Raw genomic sequence first — 25,105 nt, forward strand, 5'->3', positions numbered from 1 at the left:
ATAAATTACATATTTTGTTAGTAATATAAGAGATCTCTGTAATTTCAAGAAGGAATACTAGGTATATTTCAACTAATTTGAGGGAAGGTAGATCTGTTTATCCCTAGTTAAAATTAACTGTTAATATTCGGTAATATTTGCACTGTAACTTATTAGAAAAAATAAAAAAGAATTCACACTGCATCAACCATGACATACATTTTCATCATCTAACTTATTTTGTAAGTTGAGCACTTTGATTAAAGAGAAAGCATCAAAACTTAAATAGGAAAAGAAAACATTTCCCAGTTCTAGAAGAAAGTACACAGAGATTGTGTTATCCCCAACTCAAAAAGAAGAAGAACAAAAGAAAGAAACCAAGTTTTTATGAGATTCATGGATAATTTATCGTTGCTGCAGATCCAGAAGCTATGGCAGGTTGACATCGGCATTGACATGGAAATAGAGAAAGAGAAGTTAAAAACAAACATGAGGTGGAATGATCTTTCCTGGATTCATGATATTATTTGGATCCAAAGCTTCTTTAATACTTTTCATTGTCCTGAGAGCTTCAATTCCAAGTTCTTTCTCAAGGTACTGCAACCAATCACAGAACGGATATCATTAGATTGATCTTTAACTACAAAATGAAGTAACTTCAAAGCAGAGATCCAGTTGAACTGAATCAATGGAGCATGCTCTACTCTACTTAGCAAACTGTGAAAAGAGTTGACATCTAGATTGGCTTATAACGACCATAGTGATACTGATTTGGGGGCAAATGCATTAGGCACCATACATCCAATTATTATTATTCACATGAAAGGCCATTAATTTACATCACAGAGCAAGAGTGTTATACCTTCATTTTTCCTGTACCAACGCCGTGTTCTCCCGTGCATGTTCCTGCTCGGCACAAGAAAATTGAAAAGGAAAGAAGAAGCTACTTCAGTGTTGTTACATTAAAAAATACCACTTTCGAGGTCTAGCATCATATTTAACAAGAATACAAAACTACTTGTACTACTACTGACTTGTGGAAGCATTGGATGAGATTTGCAAAATGGGTAGCGTCAATGGTGAGCATTGGAGTTCAAGAATCTCAATAACCGACCAGGATGTACACATGCAAGCAGCTCCATCTCAAGCTGGATTGCTTTCTAAGAATTATAAGATCAGGAAGGAGAAATTAAAATCCCAAGTGAAGGAGACAATTATGGAGAAGTATGGTAGTGCGGTTTCTGAGGAACTTCCAAGAGAACTTTACTGGGGCAAAGTGTGAGAGAAGTTGAATATGATCGTGCTGGCAGGATTATAAAGGACCAGGAGCAATCCCTTCTAAAAGCAAGTATGAAGAAGATGCTTATACAAGCAACTATACAAGTGCTGTAAACAGATGATCTGAAACAGCTAATCTACCAGTGCTGCAGGTATTGATGCAGCTGAAGCTGCTGCAGATAAATGAGAGCTAACATTGTGCATAAAGAAGTTGCAGAAGAGATGCCTCCTGCACCAACAGAGGAGAAAAAACTTGCCACTTGGGAGTACTGATGATGTCCCAGATGATCTGGTTCTGGAACAAAAATTACTTGCTGAAGGTCTGTAGGTGTATGAAAGGAAGAAGAGAGAGATGAAAGAAAGCACAAATACAGTGTCAAATGGATGATGAGGTTACATGAGATGGGAAGCCTACAGGATGACAAAAGTGCATCATGGTGATCCAATGAAGGATTTCCTTCACTGAAATTAGTTTGCCTTCAATGATGTCATATGGCCTTACAGATGTATAAAAAGCCTGTTGTATCTTTAAGTTCCCTTTCCTCATCCCGTTTTCCCTCCTTCCTGACTAAAGGAGAAATATGTCACTGAAGCATGTGTGGGTCAGTGGGTGTCTTCATTGTAGCATTTCAGCACTCAGTATGTAATCAGTAATTGTTCCCTTTTCTTATCTACAGTTTCTCTATGATTTCCGCTTTGGCTATTATCTCTCTTCTCTGTTTTTCTCTTGGCATGTTCTAATTCACTCCCTGATGTGGGTTCATTTCACCCTTCCCTCACTATACTACTTCGCTATCAGTCACCTAGGAGTATTTAGCCTTGCAAGGGGGTCCTTGCTGATTCACACAGGGATCCCACGTGTCCCAGGCTACTTGGGTCAGAGCACAAGCTAATGATGCTTTTAGTTACTGGACTCTCACCATCTAGGGTGCAGCACTCCACCGCTTCGCCAAGCAGCCCGAAGCTTATATTGCTCTCCCATTTCATGGTTTAGGCTGCTCCCATTTGCTGGCTGCTACTAAGGGAATCACTTTTGCTTTCTTTTCCTCTAGCTAATAAGATGTTTCAATTTGCCAGGTTATCTCTTGTCTGCCCATGGATTCAGCAGCAATTCGAAAGGTGAACCTATTTGGGTATTTCTTCTGTTCTTATTTCCCCTACTTCCTCCTCCTATCTTTTGAGTGCTCCACATAAATATGGTACCAAAGCATTCTATTTTATTGTTCGGCATCAGATGTGGTTGTCTAACCATGTTGCAAAATTACTATGGCCAACCTATGTAGTCGATTCAACCAAGTTACATCTATCCAGACCAAGGTCAACTGCAGTAAAATTCCCTGGCCACGCTACTACCTGCCCATCTCAGCCAGGCACGTGTTTAGCCCAACACCAACTCTGTAGGTGATCTATAAGGAAGCATTCCAGAACTTGAGTCTCTATAAGGCAGATTTCTAACCTATGATTATGTTAAAAAATGTACTCCACTAGGTAGCGACATTGATGCCTAAAACCATGCACCAAGTCAGGCACAAGACAAACTTCGCCATGCCCCAAACTGTCTTGAGACGTACCCCAACATGCACAGATTTTTGAAATAAACTCATAATCAGCATTTTATTTACTGCCAACGAAGGTTAAGCACTCAGTATACTTATTTAGACAAACCTAGTGCTATGGACCTGGTAGAGTACCATACTTAGTAATTCTTATGAACAAACTGATGTTACCGAATCATATATCAAAGTTTCAAATGTTTAATTATGAATAATATGTAACAATATTTTTCACTGAGTTTAGATCTCATTCTGCTTGATTGTATTGGATTGGATGCAATTGATAGTGTCAAACACAAAAAGGGCATAGAACTATTTATACATAAATACAGAAAAACTGCCGATGTTCCCTAATAAATTACCATTTTAAATTTTATTCTTTTTGCAACAAACTAATTAATATCTGCAGATGACCAGATGCAGGAACATTCAGATGAGTTGAGGCTATGCTCTCTTATGGTTACCTTGAATCAAGCTTCAGCCTATTTAAATCCAAGCACAGAACAGTTCAAGAAACATATCCCACCCCACTCACAATACACAAGCACACACTAATCTTCAACAGCACTAGGAGGTGAAATTTGCTTGTGGCATGTGGACAAGAAGTTGGTACAAGCAAGTGCCATCACACGTTCCACAAATATAATTAAAGGGAATTATCATGATCTTAAAGAGTTGCCAACATTGTGGCTTGCCTCCTCAAAAGGAAAAACTGCTCATACAAAGAGAACAGAAAGGTAAAAGCTTAGGCATCTGTGATGTGTTATCCACAAATGCACCAAAACCCAGGACAGAGAGTTACAGTTTGTTAGAAATCCAGAAATCCTTCCTATAATTGTTTTTTCCTAAAATATCTCTATTTCCTTATTTATGGAGTTTCCTTTTGAGGATAAGATTATGTTACCTTGTTGGTATTGTTTCCTTTATTTTTTTTAACTTTCTTGATTAAGTTGACTAATCCCTAATTATTTTGGTTCCCAAATTGGGATCCACACTTGTAATAAATATCTAGTGTACAGTAACACAATACAATACAGAAAAGTATTCTTTTCCACACAGCTAAGTAGAGCATCTCCTCCCTCTCCTTTTCTTCTTTACTTTTGAATCTACATGAGTTCTTACCTATATTATCTATTGGATTACTCACTCCACTTGGAGCTACTTGCATTGCATGGGGAATCACCAGCTAATTATATGCCAGTCACAATGGCTCTAAAAGCTATCCCTCAAGATGCTCCTCTTAATGTTCAAAACATTATTGCAAAGATGGTTTTAAAATTAGCCATCAGTCATTACCAAACTGGAAATAGCATATAGAATCACATAAGAGAAGGGTAATTCCATGTATTCCTCATTCAATTAGGCTACCATAGTCAAGTACCTTCTGTCGCTAGTCAAATTATGGCTAAAAGAGGAAAAAGTCATAACTCAGGCAAATTAATTCTGGAATTGGGATAACAAGCCTGCCAGCATAAAGAAATAGTTCAAACTTGCCTGTTCCTGGCTTATCATCATTAGTAACTCTATCAATTTGAAACAAAGCTTAATTTGTTTCTCCATAGCTACCTATGAAATTTCTCATTCATGCAACACAAGATGCAATCCAAGAAGCCAGAAGATCCAAAAGGAAGACATCCCGCTAAGAATAGCTTACAGGCATTGGTCATTAAGGAAAATCATTTACCAACATATGCTTTTTATTAAGAGTGTACCTTCCATAGATAAAGCAGTATGCACCATGAAATGGTTTAATCTCTCAGCTTCTCGCCGTTGTTCCTCTTGACTTGGATCAAATAGAATCACAGTGTGGAAGTTTCCATCACCAGCATGAGCAATAACTGTGCTGTTGTTAATATATCAAGTTTAATTTATGCAGTTTAATTTTCTGATGGAAGAATGCAACCCATTTAGAATAAACATACCACACCAATGGTGATGCATCTAGCTCCTCTTTTGATCTTGATATTAATTCTGCTAGATGCGACAGAGGAACACAAACATCCTACAATAAACAAAGATATAGCAACTTCCTCAAGTAAAACAAGGTAGTGAAAACAGCTTACCATAAGAGGTGATCATCTATCTTAATGGTGGAATAACTGATTACTACAACCAAATAACCCAATAAAATGTGAAACTGGCCCTCTTAATGGTTGAAACATAGGAAGTTCTGGGTGAAACTAGCCAAATATGCAGAAGACCAACTTATGTTTCAACAGATGGAAAAATGGTACAGCAGCAAGACTTTCCCGTGATTGGGAATATTTAAAAATAACAACAAATTACTCTTAGGACACACGGAAAATGAAAACTATTAGCCCTGCATGAGGTTTGTGAATAAGTGATTGTTTGATAATGAGCAAGGGAGATCCGTCTTTCTGCTAAATAGGATGTATTGAACTCATAATTCATTAGATACTTTTTATGAATGTCAACTAAGTATCGATACCACACCACAGATCCCTGATAGATTTAATAATTACCTAGGAAGATAAAATGCATAGATTTAGAGAACAGTAGGAAAAAAGACGGAGAGTTTGATCAGGTTTTTACTTGAAGCAACCTTTAAATTTGTAAATTCAAGTTTTATGCCAAAAGTAATACTGTAATAAGACATGTAAGTTTGGGCAAGTGCCCCAACTTCTCTTCATAGATCCACCCTTGTTGACATGTAAACAGCAACCATTTTGAAGTTCCCCTACTTCACACTAGGGTTTAAATTTGGAGAACAAATAAGCTAGATTGGATTCATGAATTTTTAATGCTTAGAATTGCAAACCAAAAAAGTGAAGGAAAAAAAGATGGATGGAGAGAGAAATAGAAAATTATACGCACTGCACCTACATAGCCATGGCAAAATTGTATTATAGAATTCATAAGAGTTAAATTATTAACCACCGTCTAATCTAAAAATTAAGTTAGAGGGTTAGCTTTATTTTTTATATTATTATTTTTTCTCTGAACACGCCCCCTCACATGTGGTCAAGCTTCATTGCAGAACTACTCCAAGCATATACAACAATTTAAATATAGGATCAACAGTGAGGTTTGAGCTAAACACCTTTGCATACTTTAGTACCATGTTAAATTGTTAATCACCATCTAATCTAAAAGCTTAAGCTTTTATATGAGATTGTGGTTAACAATTCAAAAATAAGAATGCTTTAAAAGCATGTTTTCAGTTGTACTAAAGGAACTACATTGACATATATAAGCTAGGAAGAAAAGACACTTCTGGTATGTTGTTGCCTCAGTTTTCAAAGATGCATGAAGCACCTACATTCATGGGCCTAGAGAAGAGTTAGACACATATCCAATCATGTCTTATTTTGTCTTGAACTTGTTCAGAACACACTTTACTAACATGAGTCCCTGTTAAGATTTAACAACAATGCTTGAGAAGTTAAGATTAAATAATTGAATTTAGACATATTATTCTCCTCCTTTAAGCTTAAGTTTTTTTAATCCCGAAGACTTAAACTTCCAAAATGTTTGAGAAAGAGCTTTTCTTGAAAGGATTTTATGACTTTCTATATATCAACATATAAAGAGGGTGAGTATTGGTAGTAATGTTAAGGTTGATCCTTGTGACTAGAAGGCCACAAGTTCAAGTTGTGGACTTAGCCTCATTGCAAAGCAAGGGTAAGGCTGTGTACAAAAATGACCCTCTCCCAACCCTCATAAAGCGAGGAGCCTCATTCACAAGAGACACCCTTCTATGTGTCAACCTATAAAATGGGGCAAAGGAATTCATGGTATTTTGACAAAATAAAATATGAGCATATCATAAAATGAAAAATAAATGAGCATATTTCATTATCATGTATACATACAAAATGTCTTATTTATTGGCATGCCAATCATTATATGTTCCCTTATTTTTGAAAATTACCATCCATGCATGTCCATTCTCCAGTCTGTATATCTACATATCACATTCACAGTTCTTCAAAGAAAAGCTTCACAGGTCTTCTACACCTACTCTTTGGACTACCAAATAGGGAACTTTACTTTTTATGACTTGGTTCAAACCTCTCAAACCAAATATGAACCTTAAAGAACAAATCAATCATGCAGCTTGATTTGAAGTATGGACTACCCACCCCTCCCATGTCCAGGGAAATTCTTAAACTTAATGAAGAAGTTTGGACTGTAAACTCCTTACCTATTATTCGAATTGAACACATATTTATATTACAAATAGTAACTGTTCATATGGAGACAATTACAAAAAAAAAAAAAACTGCCTAACTGTATATTTTGTATGAATGAAACTGCCTATATATTTCTTCTAATTGTCTCTATTTCTTGTACACAATTTTCTATATGCCCCCTCAAGCTGGGTTATAAATATTAAGGAAGCCTAGTTTGGATTGTCACATCTTCAAGTTGAGTTTTCGGTAGATCCTTGTCCACCTTTAATTTTTTTCTTTATAAAATCCCTGTCCATTTAGATCACTTTGAACATGTTGAGTTGCTGCCAATATCTAGTTATACGACTAAGATATTTAGTAACTAAGAGGTCTCCTTAACAACGCCTCTACTGTGTTGTTAGGGTCAGATGCCGTATTGTGGAGGAAGAAATTTACTCCGATTTGATGTGCCTTTAGGGTCAAAATACTTATCCTTTGTGGCATTATCTTGTGCCATCTTGTGGAGGATGAAATTTACTCTAACTTCCTGTGTCTTCACTAACACTAGATTTATTTTATTGGCATTGACAAGTTTGATGAATGCCTCGATGCAAGACTTCTTAGCTCTTCTTAACCCCTTGTGAATCACCCTCTTAGGGTATTTGCTGATGCCAGCAAATTCCTTGACATGAGACTTCTTGGCAGTCTTCTTCACCTTCTCTGGTGTGAATGACCGTCCGTCTTATCTGTGAGGACGACCGGTGTGACTCTTTGCATGTGACCAACTGCCTACATCTACCATCTTCGATGCTAGAGTATGGCTCTGTGTTGCGCCCCTTCATCTTCTCTGATGACGGTGATGGCTGTTCAAGTTTTGTGTTGCGCCCTTTGCTTTCTCCAACGCAGCTTCATGGTTGTGGTCGATTATCCCTTCGATGGCAACAATTGTGATTGCAATTAAGGGCGACGATGATGATGACAACAGTTGCGGTTGTGACTGCGGCGATGGTGAACAAAGATGAAGGAGATGGGGCAATGGCTGATGGTGGCAATGTTTTCTCTTGGGAAATTAGGGTTTCTCAATTTTGGCTTCAAGAACTTCACCATCTTCGCCTCTCTCTCTCTCTGAACTCTCCATCTCACCGCTCTGATACCATGAAAAAGTTTGGACTGTAAAACTCGTTACTTATTATTTGGATTTAACACATATTTATATTACAAATGATAACTGCTCATACGGAGATAGTTACATATAGAAAAAAACTACCTAACTATATATTTTGTATGAATGAAACTGCCTATATATTTTTCCTAACTATCTCTATTTCTATTACACGGCTTTCTACACTTACCAAAATAGCAATTATCTAAAAACTTAACAAGTCATTAATAGAACTGACAGTCACAAATAAAGTATAAATAAATGAGAAATAGAACTCTACTAAACAAAAACACTGTCAGGTTGCAAGGGGCCAGCATTGAAATATACCTGCTGTCAGTTACAATTATAGAGTTTCATTGAACTTGCTTTTTTACGAGCTTCTTGTTGTCTGCACCAGTTTGATGGTGGTCTTTAAAAATGCTAAGCAATTTCCTTATACTCATCAAGTTGAAATAGACTGTTAGAGAGCGTGATAATATTGGGCCTTTCCTAATAGCTTAAACTTTTAGGGTAAGTGGTGACTTAACAATGACAAACAACATAAACCAATTATAAATTAGGACATCGGAAACTCAAAAATCAAATTTAAAATGATAGGCTGGAGAATGCAAATGATGTTAGGAGTTATCAGTGGGATGACAGGAACCAAAAAAATGGAAAACGTTTCATATGAATGCTATAGGAATTTGGAGCAGACATCAACTAGGGAAAATTTAAGCACATAAAGACTGAGAAGCATTTGGTCAGAAGACCCAAAAAAATCCGCCAAGATACAACAAATCTCTCAGAAGACCCAAAAAAATTCAAGTGAAGATAATGAGAATAAAAGCATTAAACTAAACTTATGCCCTATGTTTAACAACAGGAAACACAAATTAAGGGCAATTGGGATAAGTGTTTTAGCTAATCCCAAACCCTATCGAGAAAACCATGTCAGTTATTATTTTATACATATTTAAAATCTTGAGGAGCACTAACACCAGAGCATCTGAATTTCTTCAAAGCAACCAAACATGCAACTTCATGTAAGGTCTACTGCTGATAGAACACAACTAAGTGAGTATAAACTGACCGATATCATTGCTTCAAAATTTGGTTGCATAGCAAAGCAAGCCCAAAGTGCCTCTTTCCTTATCTACATATACAACAACAAATAACGAACTTAATAAATTTTAAGGCAAAAGATTATGATAACCTAGACAATTTTGGTTAACCACCTCACTACGAAAGTATGAGAATGTTTATGCTGAGGGCGTATTTGGAAACAATTTAGAAAACAGAAATTAAATTTCAAACTGTGAACTTTGGAGGGCAAAACAATGGAGATAAAGACCATATCAAGCAACTGGTTACAATGAGTAGTATCTGAATAGAAAAGTTGATCAACTAATTTGATTATGTTGATATATGATGATTTTTTTCAAACTGGATTAATTAAGAGCGGCCATGAAAAATGTGAAGAAAACATCACAAAGAGAACTTAAAAGCACAAAACTACAACAGTGAATGAATGATACAGCAACTAGAGGGCCATGTACCTTCCAAAGTTCATTTTTGGCCTCAGGATCTTCTGCAAAAACAAAATCTGATCCATTATGCTCGGATGCAATCTTCTGAACAATTTGTGTTTGCTCATGTGAATATGCTTCTGGTGAAATGGAACATTACACAGCATAAATGCTAGCAGTCATGATGAAACTATACACACACACACACACACACATATATACGCAAAGGAGAAGTAAGTAATTAGATTACATTTTTCTGTAGATGGAATTACTTAAGGCCTTGATTCACAATGAACAACCTTATTTTCTTATATGCACTAAATTCACATTTCCTAATCTTTAATACAATGTTCCTTAATCTTATCTAACTCGTGTTAAACAATTTCAAGTATGCATAAAACCAGGATCAACAGCTATCTACCATATACCCAAGAAATTTCCAATGACAGAACAAGTATAATATAGTTTTTTATGAGAGAATTCATGGAAGGAGCTATAGTGTATTAAAAACACAACTCATAGAGTCACTTGGTTCTCGATCTTAGCAGATTAGTCATGTGCATGTTACATGAGAGTGGACTTGAATGGGTGGGCCTTCTGGGAGGTAATGATATGCACAAGGGGCTGTATGATCACTTAAAATTAGAAGAGAGAGTACCAAGGTGATTAAGAGAGAAAGAGGAGGCAGGGATGGGGGAGCCCTCGATTTTTACAGGTCCATAGTAGAAAAGAGCCCGATCCTTAAGGATTTTATACATGATTGATCTTTGAAAAACAAGCCCATGATGCCCTCAGGCAAAAGCAACCTACGAACAGGTGGGTCTTCCTCCATACTCAACAAATTGGTATGGAGAGCATTCTTCAGACAAACCTTCAACATGTAAAGCTGCCATCCCCCAAGTAGGTAAGGGTGGCACCTCCAAGGGTTGCAGGGAGTAGAGCACTTTGTTCAATGAGACCAAATTCCTTCAAAAAGTGTCTTTGTCTTCTATTGTTCTTCTCTCATTTGACTGGTCTAGGAGTGCCCCCCTTCTCCATCAAGACAGAGACGTAAGTACATTGCCTTGTTTCTAGGCTCTGTTCCACAAGTTCAGACAAGGGGACTAGTTGATGTTTTGATAGGTGAGCAACCATTTTCTATTGAGACAAGTGGCAGCGATGACCTTATGCCTCTAAGGATGGGCACCATGTGGGTTTGCTTAGTTAAGCTGAGTAGGTCCTTCCAAGGAGAAGCTTGAGCAAGAGGAGGCAAAAAGCTTGCAGGATATATCACAAGGTTGATTTGCGTAGTTACTTCTGGTACATTTCCATAACTGACAGCAGGAGTTAACTCAAGGAGAGTCATCATGCCAAATAAAGGAAAACTTGTATGGCAAAGTCAAAAATATATAATGAGTAAACAATAAAAATATATCTAGCACTGTAATCACATCCAATTGTCAAACTTCATCTTTCAACAATATGATTCCTCAAGTGGAGATTTAGAAGTACATCAAAGTTATTTAGTCTGGGTTTATAGAGAACTTATATCTATCATTTGTCATAGCCTTCCATGTCTACTTCTATTCTTTCCACATTTAATACTTACACACACAGAAAGGCTCTCTTATCACATATCTCATTATTGAAAAGGCATTGCTTTTTATATTTGATTCTCATCATGCTATCCTTTCTTGGCGGAAGAAACCATACCATCCCATTCCCACTCATAGAAAAAGTGCTCCTTGCATTTCACAATATTCAGTCTGTTAATCTCATTCGCCACATCATAAATATAAAGTTTAACTTAAAATGACAACTACATTATATTTTCTACACAGTGAAATATATAGCAGACTGTCTGTTTAAAAACAAATTAATTGATATCACCACCACCATAAAAAGAATCACATCTCACCTGTGCCTACAAATTCAAACATCAAAGTTGGAACTTCAGGCAAGTTTTTCCCATTAGCAATGTTGACAGCTTTCACTTGAACCTCATCTAGTAGTTCCACTCTTGAAACCTATTATGAAACAGAAAATATGTGAAAAAGTGGTTTATTAACAGTGCATCATCCTCATCAAACTTGTACGTTTTGAAATTCAATTTGCTCTAGCTAGAACAAGAGTCATGCACATGTTTGCTGTCTATACTCTTGATGATAAGCAACACAGAAGTGAAGCTTAGATATTTTCATAGATAAAAGTATGCAATTTGCACACTACAGAATCAAGTGTACCCCTGTTCTTGAAGTTCTTTTCTTTTCACCTTTTGCAGATTTAATACCATGTTAATAGACATAAACAAGAAGTCATCATAGAAGATGAAAGACAACTGTTCCATGATTCATCATTTGCTAATGTATCATGACATGTCAATTTGAAAAAGAATAGAACAAGAGTAACAACAAAAGGAAAATCAAACAAAACAAGTGAGCAGAACATAGGATAACCATGAAACGGCAAGATGTACTGGAAAGATACAGGTAAGATTCTTTTTCATCAGGATTTTGCAATACTCTTTATTTGCTTCACCATTTTTCTAATATGGCTTGGACAAGGCAAAAGGATGTTGCCATATTAGATTCCACCCTCATCTGGCAACTGAATTTGAAGCAATGGGGTGGCTGATAAGAAGAATCGTATCTTGTGGAAGAACACGTTTCCTACCTACTCTTATGGATGAATGCTTCAATAATCTTCTGTTCTATAGGTGATGCCCTCTTCAGTACTATAGGTTCATTCTCCTCATTCCTTCTTTTGTCCTTGAAAGTCTTTATTTCCTCTTTCTTCCTCATATCTTCACTTGTATTTCCTCTGTTCATTAGCTGGTCAGTGGGATTTCCAATTTTTTGAAATGATCTGAGTCTCAAGAAAGGGATATTGATGGTTTAACTGTACCCTTAATATTTTGCATGTGAAGATCTTACTTTTGGGGAGTAATTACCTTCCTTCTCTTGTACATTGTCATTGGGTGACTAACACATTAACTCTGTAATATCAGAAGTTGACACATAAATTCTTTATATGTTAGATTGAAGTAAAATATGAATGAATCTATTATGCTTATTTGTGTGTGTGTGTGTGTGTGTTTCATATACCAATTTGACCCATAAAATATTAAATTAAAGGGTCATGTTTGTTATAAAAACTAAATGAAAGTTATTGATCATTTCTTCTCATCTTTTATTAAGTCTATTAAGAACCACCAAGAGCTGTTGATTTTATACTGCAGCCTAAAGTATAAGGAGATTATCTGTCAGCTTCTAAAATGCACAGCATTAGGCATTTTTTTGTCCAAAGTCTAGGGGATAAATAATTTCCTTCAATTTTTCTGAATCTACTCCATATTTTATTAACACTTATTTCTCCATGAACCTGGATAATAATCTTCAATTACCAATTATAGCCTCTTGTCGACTCAATCCTTGTCTCTGCATGTTCCAATTGAGTAGTCTCTTCATCTTTCCAATAATTTGCAGGTGTATATGAGGAGTAAAGTAGAAGAGTTAGCCCCTCTTACTTCATATGCTCCACCAGATCTTCCTTGGCCTTAGATCCAGGTACCAATGGGTAGCATTTTCTTATTGTGTTCAGAATGTAAATGAACCTACACTTCCTACATTATCTCTAATTTTGTGCCTTATATCCTTGTCCTTGTGTTAATGCTCCATCAATGTTTATCTTCCATATCCGCTCTTCACTGTTTCAGAACCTTTATCTCATACTGGTTAAGAACTGCAACAGAAGAGAAGTTAAATCTTTAGGCTAATGATACTCTCGATCTTGCAACTCTTCCTCCGAACAAACCTGTGTTTGGGTGTCCAGGACTCAAATACTGATTGGTGTATTGTGAATCAGCATGTTTTCCTATCATTGTTCTGCAAATGTAGTATATGATTAAAATGTACGCTGATGATTTGTGATTACTAGAGAACATGTCAAGGGCATACATGAATTAAAATTGTTCCTCCAAAGTGAGTTTCACACTAATAATCCAGGATTAGTGAAGTGTTTCTTAGGTATTTACTTATATTCTAGGGGCATAAGTGTCAGGTTTAAACATTTAGTATCAATACAAGTACAACGGGAGTGTCCCAGTAAGGCGTCCAGTTAATGTTACATTATTTATGCAAACTAGTATATATGCCTTTCATTCCTATACATCTTTCACATTGTTTTAGAAAAAGGTATAAGACAGTTGAAGCAAGGTGTATCTTGTTGGCAATTGTTAAATAATAATCATAGATATTTTTTAATTCAAAATATAATACAAAGCAGGACCTTTGAAAACAAAGCAAAGCAAGTATAAAGATAGTGCATCACCATTTTTCTTTCGAATGACTTACAATTAATTGGAGTGGTTAAATAATCACATTGGAACATGCAGGGGCACAAAACAAATTTAAGAACAAAGTCAGATCTGACCTGTATACCAGATAACATGGTAGCTATAGCAACATCTGCTGCATCCTTAATTGTCGGAAAATTGCACATTGCAACCTGTAAGAAACTTTTAGTCAATGGAAAGCATAACCACTTTGCCAATAAAGACTTGGTAAAGTTGCCGGTAATTCTTATTTTTCGGGAAAATTATATAGGTCAGGTATAGATCCATAAAAATAAAAATCAGGAGAGATGGTTTGGCAATGTATAACAAAGACTAATAGGTGCTCCACCACACTGTCTAATTACAGGAGAGAGGGACAATATATTGTAGTCAACTTCAACTGTGGACTTCGGGTGCAGCAGAATAGTGAAGTAGGGTACATGTAGCTTGCCTCAAATGGTTCAGAAAAAGTCAAGTTGAGTTGAGTTAGTATCCATGAATGGGTTAAAGAAGAAGTAATTTATACACTGAACTAACCTACTCTGGTTTGAAATTATCCACCAATGCACTGTTTCCAAGGATTCAATGGAATTGATGAACAGTGTCAAGTTTCAAATTTTGTTGAGACTTCAAACCAAGGTGGTCATTATAATCCAGCAACAGAATAAAGCATTAAAAGCTACTTGGGTTCAGTTACTGGAATTACACTACTTATCTTGCAGCCTGCTAAGAACCCCGTAAATGTTCAACAAGGATGTGACTTTGAAAATCAAGCCAACACAATCAAGAAAACAATTTTCCATATTCAGCTCAAAGCATATAAAGCTAAGCAACCTCCATAACAAAAACATAGGAAAAGTGAAAAAGAACAATACCCACAATGTTTATGACCATGCTTCAGGACAAAATTAAACATAGGAAAAGTGAAAAAGAAACAACCTCCATCATGATTAGGGCCAAGCTTGAGAACATAATTAAGTCCATAACACCTTCCCTCAGGCTTATTACCTAGATCGGCCCACTAAAAACATGAATCTTGTGTTTGTTTATGTCCCCTTGCTAATACTTGCTCCGTTGTAGATATTCATGTGCTTGTTTGTATTCCCACTTGCTAATACTTCCTCCATTGAATGAAAAACAGTGGTCACACATTGACAAGTAAAAGACCACACAATACAGGAACTCTCAAGAATCAAAAATCAAACAAGCAGTATTCAAATATGAAAAGGAAGTAAAGAGCATAACATAAGAATATTGAATCTTGAAAATCTACAAAGAAATCTTAATATAACACCCCTAACAGCTCACAAGCCTATAAAAACATCACTAAAATTCAAACTCTCCAAGCAGAAAGGACAGGGACCAATTACGCCATCCGGATTAGGAACAAACATCCCATAGCACATGAGGAACATTCTTTCATGGAGCACACAACCCAAGGTCAATTAACATATCAACCACCAGTCAAATTCTACTATATCCATGATCTAACCATTCAAATATCTCTCATGCAAGACCCACCATCTAATCTTCTAACTATAACTCCATCATTAACCCTCTTTAGGCACGAAATCCTTGGGCATTATATGATATGCCCCAGTCTACATTTTACTACTTTTGTTCATTCCTTTATTACTTTAACATCCATCCTACTTCCAATCTCTTCCTCAGTTCACTGATACAGTCACCTTCCTCAAGACCTGATTTCTTGAAAACATGGATGGGCTACTCAAATCTTATTTTGCCAAGGTTAAAACCCCACTACGAATGAGCAAAGTTGATGTAGATGAACGACCAAATCACCACCTTAGCAGGCCACACCAAGGATACAATTACACTCCAATCCTTAGGATTCCACCACATGGAAAAAGAGCAAATAAGAGAAATCTTTCTCCAAAAAAGACTTATTATTTCATTCAAATTGATGCTAAAAACCACTACATAGCATCCCTATTAATAGAAGGGAATCTATAATAAAGAGGAAAATAATTATTACAGGAATTCAACTGCAAATAAGAATAAAAATCCAAAACCAAAAGGAAATAAGAATCCTAAACTAAAAAGGAAAAATAAAATATATTCTCAAACAATTAGGAATCCCAAACGATATCATCCATTGAACATACAAAAAACATCATTTGTTTTCATTAATCTTATGTCATCAGAATACAATGAAAAAACATTTAAATATGAGAGTCAATACATTCTCTCCAAAAGATATAAACTAAAAGTACCGATCAGGCATGCAAAATCAAGGCCACCAACACCAGGCACACCACATGGCACTTCTAACTTGTATTTTAACATGTTCAACAAGGATATGAGTTATATTCTTGTGGAACATAGATCATAATTTGGAGCTAACCCAATTATCTAGACTCAAACAATTATGAAATCTGTTAAATGATGGTATGAATCTACTAAAAATTTCTAATCTATTCCATGACCCATGCTACCCTTTTTGACCTCAATTGCACAACACTCTGCTTGCATAATGTAACCAATTATGGAAAGAATCACATAGCAACTCAAGTCCAGTTCTGACCACCAGATCCTTATTTACTGCTAAGTGCTAATTCAACTGAACCAATTTCCCATAACTGATTTTCAAAACATTCATCTGTTATCTGCACATTTTAGCATCAAAACATATGAGAACATTTTGATGATTACAACCCATAAGTCATTGATCTCAAGTAGATACTAATGGCTTATTTTTCGCACAAATAAGAGATGATACACAGTATAAGCTAACAGGAAAATTAGGAAAGTTAGGAATGGCATAAGTGACAGAGTTTCCAATTTTGATAATTAAAAAAAAAACAATGAGGCAAATACCAATTACAGGATTATACAATCTTTACAAAGAAACAAATTCAGTAAGCACTGAAGCTTTGAGTAACAATCAACGCAATAACAGTGAAAAGAAAACCATAAAACAGAAATAGTCAAAAAGTACCACTGAGTACTGTGGAATTTTCTGAAGGCGCAAAGTAACTTCAGTTATCACACCCAAAGTTCCTTCACTTCCAATTATGAGTCGCGCCAGATCATACCTAGCACGTGCAATTTCAAAGGTTAAGAAGGTGGCCTAACTGAAAGTAATTAAATTAGAGCCAGAAGCAAATACTAAATGACTCTCAAAACCAGAAGTTCATGCATCATGATTGGGTACATGCCATGTATATACATTGTTATATGAGAAATATAGTGAACCTTATTTTGTAAAATGAGATAAATGACATTTACCAAGTTTACCAGGTTAGATAAGAAGATGTAGGTCAACTGCAATCCTAGTTTAGATGAGAGCACATGTAAGAGACACAAAATGACCTCATCTTGCAACTTGGTAGCATTTGATGACTCATTAAAAACTTAAAACCTTCTGTGTGGAATAACCAGAAGAATTGGAATTTCATCAGGTAATTTAGTGTGTTTATGAAGGAGTTAAGAGAGAGTCAAAAATCAGTGTTATAACACTTGGTTTCTATAAGGGCTCTTGAAAGCACCTAACCTTGGTGCTTTCAAGAGACACACACAAGAGACACAAAATGACCTCATCTTGCAACTTGGTAACATTTGATGACTCAATAAGAGCTTAAAACCTTCTGTATAGAATATAACCAGAAGAATTGGAATTTCATCAAGTAATTTAGTGTGTTTATGGAGTTAAGAGAGAGTCAAAAATCAGTGTTTTAACACTTGATTTCTATAAGGACTCTTGAAAGCACCTAACCTCGGTATCTTGTGTTCGGTATTCTTAGATATGCAATATGGAGCTAAAATATGACCAAGCTCCCACTTTCATAGGTTAAAATTCATTATTGGAAAAGGCCTTATTTTGAGAATTAACTTTTTATTGTTTGGAAGATATGATGCTCCCATTGAATCCAAATGGGCTTTTGAGGATGCTATTGGCTTAAGAAAATTTGGTGAGATGAAGGCTGAAGATGGGCAGAAGGCTGGCTGCGAAAAGGTGATATGCTGTGATATAATGAGGAATAAATCTCCTTACAGCTGGAGACCCATAGAAAAGAGAAGGTAGCTGCATAGAGGCTGTGGGAGCTGAAAAGGAGCTGGCTGAAGGCTAATAAAGTTGAAAGAACTGGGAAAGCTATAACAAGGTAGAACAGTCTTCAATGCCCCAACTGTATAAAAGCCTATATAGACCTGGGCTGTGTGAATGAGGAGTTTTCTCCCCTTGCATGAGTGCCAGCTTGCTAGTGTTGAGATAGTTCTTGGCTCTGTGCTGGTGCTAGTCTATTATGTTTGTATGCTGTGTTCAGTTCTTAAGTGTGATATTGTGAGTGTGTGTGCTTGTCGTAAGTATAACAGTGTGAGAGAGTTCCTTTTGTGTGTGAAATAATGAGATGTTTTGAATTTGTGATAGTGTTGTGTGTTGTAAGTACTAAAAGCTACTGTCAGCACCTTCACATAGAGGTAGGCATGCATGGGTGACACCTTGCGCTCAACCAATTCACAAGGCATGAAGGGAGGCAAGCTAAGTCAAGGGGCAAGAAGCAAGCATGCAGATCAAGGTGTTTGGAAACCTCAGCCAGCACGCCCTTGCCAGTTCCCTTGACATGGGCAGTATCTTTGACTACCTTACACCATCAACCAGAAAAGAGATGAAGATGTCAGCCTAGACATTCACCAAAAGCATGGCAATATCTTTGAATTTTTACTGTTTTATATATACATGTAGAATGTATCTCAAAGAGGGATCATCAACTTATGAAGATTCACTCCAATAGTTTGTACTCTGGCTAGCAATTCTTTCCACATTGTGTTATTCTAATAATTAGTGACTCAAAATTTATTTCCCATATATATAGTGATCCTGAGACAGTGGATGAAAAGACTAACTACTAGCACAGGTTGAATAGATCAAAGAACACACCCGGCAGCACTTTTTCTAGCACGTGATCCAGTTTTGACAATATCTCCATTGGGTAAAACAACCTGCAGGTGAACTACAATGTAAAATGCAACATATGACACATATCTTACACATCAAAGGAGAGATAACAAACCTTGAGATTGATGACATTATCACGCATAGTTCCATACCTGCATGCTAAAAACAAAACCATTAACTCAGATCCCATAAAAATACATCTTTTTCAAACTCAGGAAGCAAGCAAGAAGAATTTGTGCAACTTTGAGTTCCATGTTATACGAGTTGGTTTCACAATATCAACTATGTAATGAAATACGACCATATCAATTATCTTCGTTCACTGAAATCTCATGAAACTTTTTCATATGAAGATGATGATGGAACTTTATCTCATCATTCCCTTGCTAGAGAGTCGCATCAGGAAGGGCATCTAGAGTAAAATTGTGCCACAATATTCTTTTGCATGGTATTGTATTGTTAATGTGACTTTTAAAAGTTAACTGATATTGTGAATACAATATCACCAACCCTAACTTGGTTAAGAGAAGGTACAATATTGATGATGATGATAATTGAGTTCCTACAACAATTCTACCAAAAGACTAGTCATCAAGCTACCAAAAAGATCTAAGAATTAAAACAGTTCTTGTCAAATTGACTGAATCAAAATCCTAGAAAGATCCTACTTGAATATATCTAAAGTATAAAATGAACCAATTGAATAGAAAAAGGAACTATAATATTCATTTTAAATAACCAGTTGTGGTCCTTTTTGACAGCATAATCACTGGACTGCAAGCATAAATGTAAATCAAAGCTTCCAACTAGTACTCCATGGAACTGAGTTAATACCTTACAGCTAAAGAACCAGAACAGCGCGTAGCACACATACCTCCAATGGTTGCTCCAGGTCCTGCAAGTCAGAATGGTGATAAATATAAAAATTCTGTACAATAATTTGTGGTAAATATCCTTCTAATACACTTGATAAATCAAAATAATTTATCAATTAATTTCCTCATTTTCAGGCAGAAAGGATAACAACTGCAAGCAGTAAGATTTGTAAACAGAAGAATTTATCCTCAAATTTTGACCAGTCACCAGATACTGGAGCAATATTATAAAACTAAGTTATCAAGTAGTAATGTTAATAAATTCAACGCTGTGGCACTATTCAGATAATGGTAGCAAGGGAACTTCATGCTAAGGGAAAACTACTTAGCAGGGGCATTTTTAAAAGGCCTGACATGGAACATCTATTTTTCCCCAAAAAAAAATCAGGAACCTATAATCAGCATAACTTAGAAAAAAGAATAATAATTGGCAATAATTAGCATAACTTAGCAAAAAAATTGTAATAGGCATTAAAATATATCAGGAACATTAAATGAATAGTCAAACAGAAGATATATCCAAAACTGACCAGGATCAAGTGGAAAAAATAGACCGTAAGGCTCCAAGTATTCATTAAGCTCCATCCAGCCAATCCCAGGCTCAACAACCACATCCATGTCTTTAACATGTAATGATTTGACACTCTACAATTTAACATCAATGCAAAATAAAAGACAATGAAGAGCAGACACTTATGTAATAATTATGTTAAGCAACAAAAGTTAATTGTTATTTATCCATTGGAATAGCACTCAATTAGATCACAAGCTCAAAAATACTAATAAGCTTCCATAGTATATCCATGTTTGTTTCAGATTAGATTGCCTCAAACTGTACTGTAAAAGGGCATCCCCAATGCATGGGGCTGCCCAGTTTGTGAGGATCAGGGGAAGGTCATCTTCATATACAACCTTACCCTTGGTTTGTTAAATTGGAAGTCATTAAGGGCATCCTAGGAATAAGGCGGAAAACCCATCGGCAGCCTACTAAAATGGATAATGCAAAAAAAAAAAAAAAATCCAAAAAAGCCACACAGACTTGAAGTAAAGCAGTAAGGAGGACCCGCCCCAGCTCCAGGCCTTATAAATTTGACCAGTAGAATGGCACATCAGCGGGCCTAATGGCACACAATCCATGAAGTACAGACTACAGAGGATATCAACCAAAAAAAAAACCTAAATGTTAAAAGGAACCTTACACACACACACACACACACATATATATATATAGAGAGAGAGAGAGAGAAGACACTGTCTTGAGTTCAAAATCCATTACAAAACACCAAAATGTGCCAGTGATACTAATAAAAGATTAGGATTATTACTGAATGTCAAAAAACTGAATATATAATAAGAAATCCTTACAGCCATTTAACATGATTTAGAACAAAAAACAAGCCCATACTTTCATCAAAGTCATGTCAATGCAAACACCTCCATGAGGTGATAAGGTGTGACCCTCAATTGATGTAGCTCCACCATATGGTACGATAGGGACCTGCTTATTAAATTATAAACATCAGAAATTTTAAAAGACTCGAATAAATAAATCAGGTTATAAGCTCTTCCAGTTTTACAATAAATACGTTGAGTAACAAGCATTGGAATTGGATGGAAGATTTAGTTATCTTCAGTTTTTAGTTTGAACTTCCTCACAATGTATGCAAGACAGTTATCAGTTGATGCAGTCCAAGAGCATAGAATTCAATGAACAGGTGAAGAGCGATATTGAAGTCAAACAAACAGCAAACCATATGAACTGAAAAGCAACAAGAAAAATTTGGACCTTATGCTTGTTACAAGATTTAACTATTTTGGACACCTCCTCTGCTGACCTGCACACAAACTACTGCATCAGGTGCATTTTCATGAGACAGCTAGGAGATAGTGTACTACTAGTAGACCACAAGAATAATGAAGTAAGGACTAACAACATTTTTATTTCCTTTACAAAAAGTAAAACAATAAAAGTAAGGACTAAATTAGTAGCTCGAGTCGCCTTACCCCTTGCCTCACAAAATTGTAGCAATCAAAGTAACAGCAGAAAATGTATACGTGGTATTTCAATTTAGGTGATTTTTGGGGACCCAAAATCCTGGACAAAGGCTTATGGATCATTATCAAACAAATTCAAGGCAGAGTTCAAATTTATCAGCTCAGCATTGTTTATCAATAGCTCAGTTAGACAGATTCAACTCACGAGCAGATCAACTATAATTATGAGTATAAAATGAAAACAGAATCTCATTATGAGAAATAAGAGGGTTTTAGGATCTGAATATGACCTCAAGCAGAGAGATAACGGTTTGATATGGGTGAACGAGGTAAAAGATTGGTGACAAATTCAGGAGCAAGCAATCTAAACAAATGTATTTCTCCAAAGACAACAACTGGAGTGCCAGTTGGAAAACAAATTATGGCATAGTTTCCAGGGTTATCTTAAAACCCAACCTCACCTCGGAAAAACAACCACATCAGGGATATTCACTGCTTTGTGGAAGCTGTTTTGTGGTTTCCCATGAAAATACCTCTCGTCAAAATCCATTGTCATATTATCCTGTGTAATATAAAAGTAGCGTCGCATAATTATCTTGACAAATACAAAGCATCTGCTAAAATACCTTGGGGTGGAAACAATTCAAAAACAAAAAGAATTAAGGCTCTCAACTTATTGCTGACTAATAAAAATGAAAATTTGCAATCATGCAAGGTAACGTAAATGAGTATGAGAACTCCAAACCTTATTGTCAAAACTAAACTAAATAGATAAATTGATATATTACCCGACAAATGTCCTCCAATTCATCAAGAAGCTCTTGAGGTACATCTTTGTGGGATCCCTTCACCAAATATTCTGTGCTTCCTTTTCCCCCAAAGCTCACACCTCTGCAGAACAATATAAGAATAAATTCCCAATTCATAAATCATAAACCCACTCCAAAAGCTCCATCAATTATTGAAAGTTGAACCAAAGTTCCATTTTAAACAAAACCCAGAGAGAGAGACCAGAAGGAATTCAGGCTGTGAATTCATTACCGATGATCAAGATCAGAGGCATCGCAGAAAGATGGGTTTTTCTGGGTATAGAGAGCGAGTGACCCAGCAGAGAAGGCCAAGGCCACTGGAAGCAAAGAACACGCCCATGATTCGATTGGGGTATGTTTCGTTTCTGAAGTCAGTACCTTTGCAAGTTCTGAGCTTCGAGTTCTATGTGTATTGAAGAACGAAAATCGGAGGTTGTTGTACACGGGTTTCGAGGACGAGCGTAAACGAGAAAACCAGGACGAAAACGCCATGGATTCTGCAGAAGCTCACAGTGACAACGAAGAGATTATCAATTGCAGGGGGGTTGATGAAGAAAGAAATCAACGGATGAATCGCGGGAGGGGTATCCGCAAATGGGTGAAATCAATGATTCAAGTTACTGGAGCCAAATGTCAATTTCTTATCCTTTTCTTTTCTTTTCTGGAAAAATTTGCATGTTTCTTACGTTGTCTTTTCCAATTCGTCGCCTTGAAATCCACAAATTCTTGACTTCCCGAGAAAATAATAAATTCACAAATCCTCAACTCGTGTAAATCTTTGATCCATCTACTTTCCGTGCGGTGACGCATATGATAAATTATTAACTATCGCCGCATCTAAAAATTCAAGTTAATAAATAAAAAAGTTAATTTTATTTTTTTATATTATTATATCATATTGTAAGCCTCTCCATCCTGTTCAACTTAACCTAATATCATAATTATTATGTACTTAAATTTTAAAAATAAAATAAACTTTATTATAAAATTTTAAATCTATTTTATTACTTCCACATGCATAATGTAAAACATGTTGCTTTGCTAATAATTAATACTTTAATCCATTTAAATTAAAACATTTATGTTGGCATTACGCACCTTAAAGACGTGTGTGTACCCATGAGTAACAATTATCATTGAAGTATCAAATTTATTTCTTTTGATAAATTTTAATTCTTTTACTTCTTATTTTAATTGTATAAAAATTCTTCAATGATAAACATAATTGACATGAAATAATAATCAGTAGTTTGGACGTCAAATATTACTATATATTCTTGTTCAGTCATATTTTGTAAAGTAATATTTTCAAAGGCTATACAAAATTAGTTTTGAGTTCAAAATTATAAACTTGGTTGTGATTAATTAGTTAGGTTAAGTTCATATAAGTCTTTACAAAACTGACTTCTGAGTATTGAGCACCCAACTGTAGAAGCCATTTATTTGGATGGATGGTGAGATATTTTATGACAATTAAAAATAAATTTTCCGTATCAAATATATTTTATTAAAAATATCTAAAGTTAAAATGTATAGATAAATGACAAACATGAAGTTAGTTTAATTGATTCACAAGCAAACAGCAAGTTTACACGTGTATCCAAGTATTGGAGAAGGAGATGATGAGCAGCAAAGTGTGATCAATGGGCTGTGGGCCGAGGAATCCAGCATGCGATGAGGCAGAAAGCGGAATCTGTGGGCGCGCGGTAGCGGTGAGATGGGAAGGGTGTGACGCTCGCCCACTGCCCGGTAGTATTGAGTGGTTGGTTTTTTAATATTCTATTCAACTTGTAAGATTAGTCACGGGATTAGACAACACTAAGTGTTGTTTATAAATTTCAATAATACACTGTTAGACTTTAGTAATTGCGTTTTTAGCTCCCATAAATTTAAATTTCATAGGCGCACACTGCCGGTTATCCGGCCCCAAGGCTTCCTCCTCCGTACCGTATGGTCTTGACTTTGTGGTAGAGAGCTGTGCCCGGCATCTCTGGACTTTGATGTTTGTACCACATATATATTAGGGTAGATTTCACCCTAAAACTCCTATAGTTGGAATTATTTTTATATATACTTTATGGGATTTGTTTTTAGCATTTTGGTTTTTTTATATTTTTTTAAAGAACAACCCCTTCTATTCATTAAAAAAATATGCTTATATATCATAGGTATCACTAAGAATAGAATATTAAATTTGTCATTATATAATAGTGAATAGGGTCACATTGAATGTACCTACTATGATAGAACTTAATCTTGAATATAATAGTGATAGGGTCACACTAGATGTACCTATCATATGATAGAACTTAATCTTAAATAATTATAGTAAGCGTGGATCTATAAATCTATATAGGGAGAGGCTGATTTTTTTTATTTTTTATAAAGAGCTACACATCATAAATTTTGGGGGTGAGTTATAATTTTTTTTGAGTTGGATTATCATTAAAAATTATTTTCTTATATTAAAAAATTAAATTTAATAATGAATTGTCCTAGGCTTCAACCCAGGCCAACTCACATGTATATCCATTTTTGAATTGTATTCAGTTTCATATACAAAAATTTAACATTAAATAGACA

The 25,105-nt window shown here is 35.7% G+C and overlaps 1 protein-coding gene across 3 annotated transcripts; it reads right to left on the reverse strand.

Annotated features, from left to right (window-relative positions):
- Nucleotides 1-162: 162 nt before the first annotated feature.
- Nucleotides 163-23,202, reverse strand: LOC127791190 (D-lactate dehydrogenase [cytochrome], mitochondrial). 3 transcript variants are annotated; one of them, XM_052321027.1, is made up of 18 exons: nucleotides 22,755-23,202; nucleotides 22,502-22,604; nucleotides 22,175-22,275; nucleotides 21,505-21,553; nucleotides 21,124-21,216; nucleotides 20,249-20,363; nucleotides 19,718-19,738; nucleotides 18,959-19,002; nucleotides 18,826-18,887; nucleotides 16,885-16,981; nucleotides 14,024-14,098; nucleotides 11,511-11,619; nucleotides 9,644-9,753; nucleotides 9,178-9,240; nucleotides 4,733-4,812; nucleotides 4,523-4,653; nucleotides 842-885; nucleotides 163-576 (listed from the first exon to the last, which is right to left on the reverse strand). In XM_052321027.1, exons 1-18 carry the CDS (start codon nucleotides 23,012-23,014, stop codon nucleotides 457-459), a joined length of 1,677 nt encoding a protein of 558 aa, XP_052176987.1. In that variant the 5' UTR covers nucleotides 23,015-23,202; the 3' UTR covers nucleotides 163-456. The 3 variants fall into 3 exon arrangements, 2 of the variants coding, with proteins under 2 accessions (XP_052176987.1, XP_052176986.1); XM_052321026.1 differs by having other exon boundaries at nucleotides 18,959-18,995; nucleotides 19,678-19,738; XR_008020884.1 differs by lacking the exon at nucleotides 163-576 and having other exon boundaries at nucleotides 4,523-4,648; nucleotides 18,959-18,995; nucleotides 19,678-19,738.
- Between the last annotated feature and the right edge of the window lie 1,903 nt (nucleotides 23,203-25,105).

The sequence above is a fragment of the Diospyros lotus genome, chromosome 14 (assembly GCF_014633365.1).
Source record: "Diospyros lotus cultivar Yz01 chromosome 14, ASM1463336v1, whole genome shotgun sequence".
Taxonomy (NCBI): Eukaryota; Viridiplantae; Streptophyta; class Magnoliopsida; order Ericales; family Ebenaceae; genus Diospyros; species Diospyros lotus.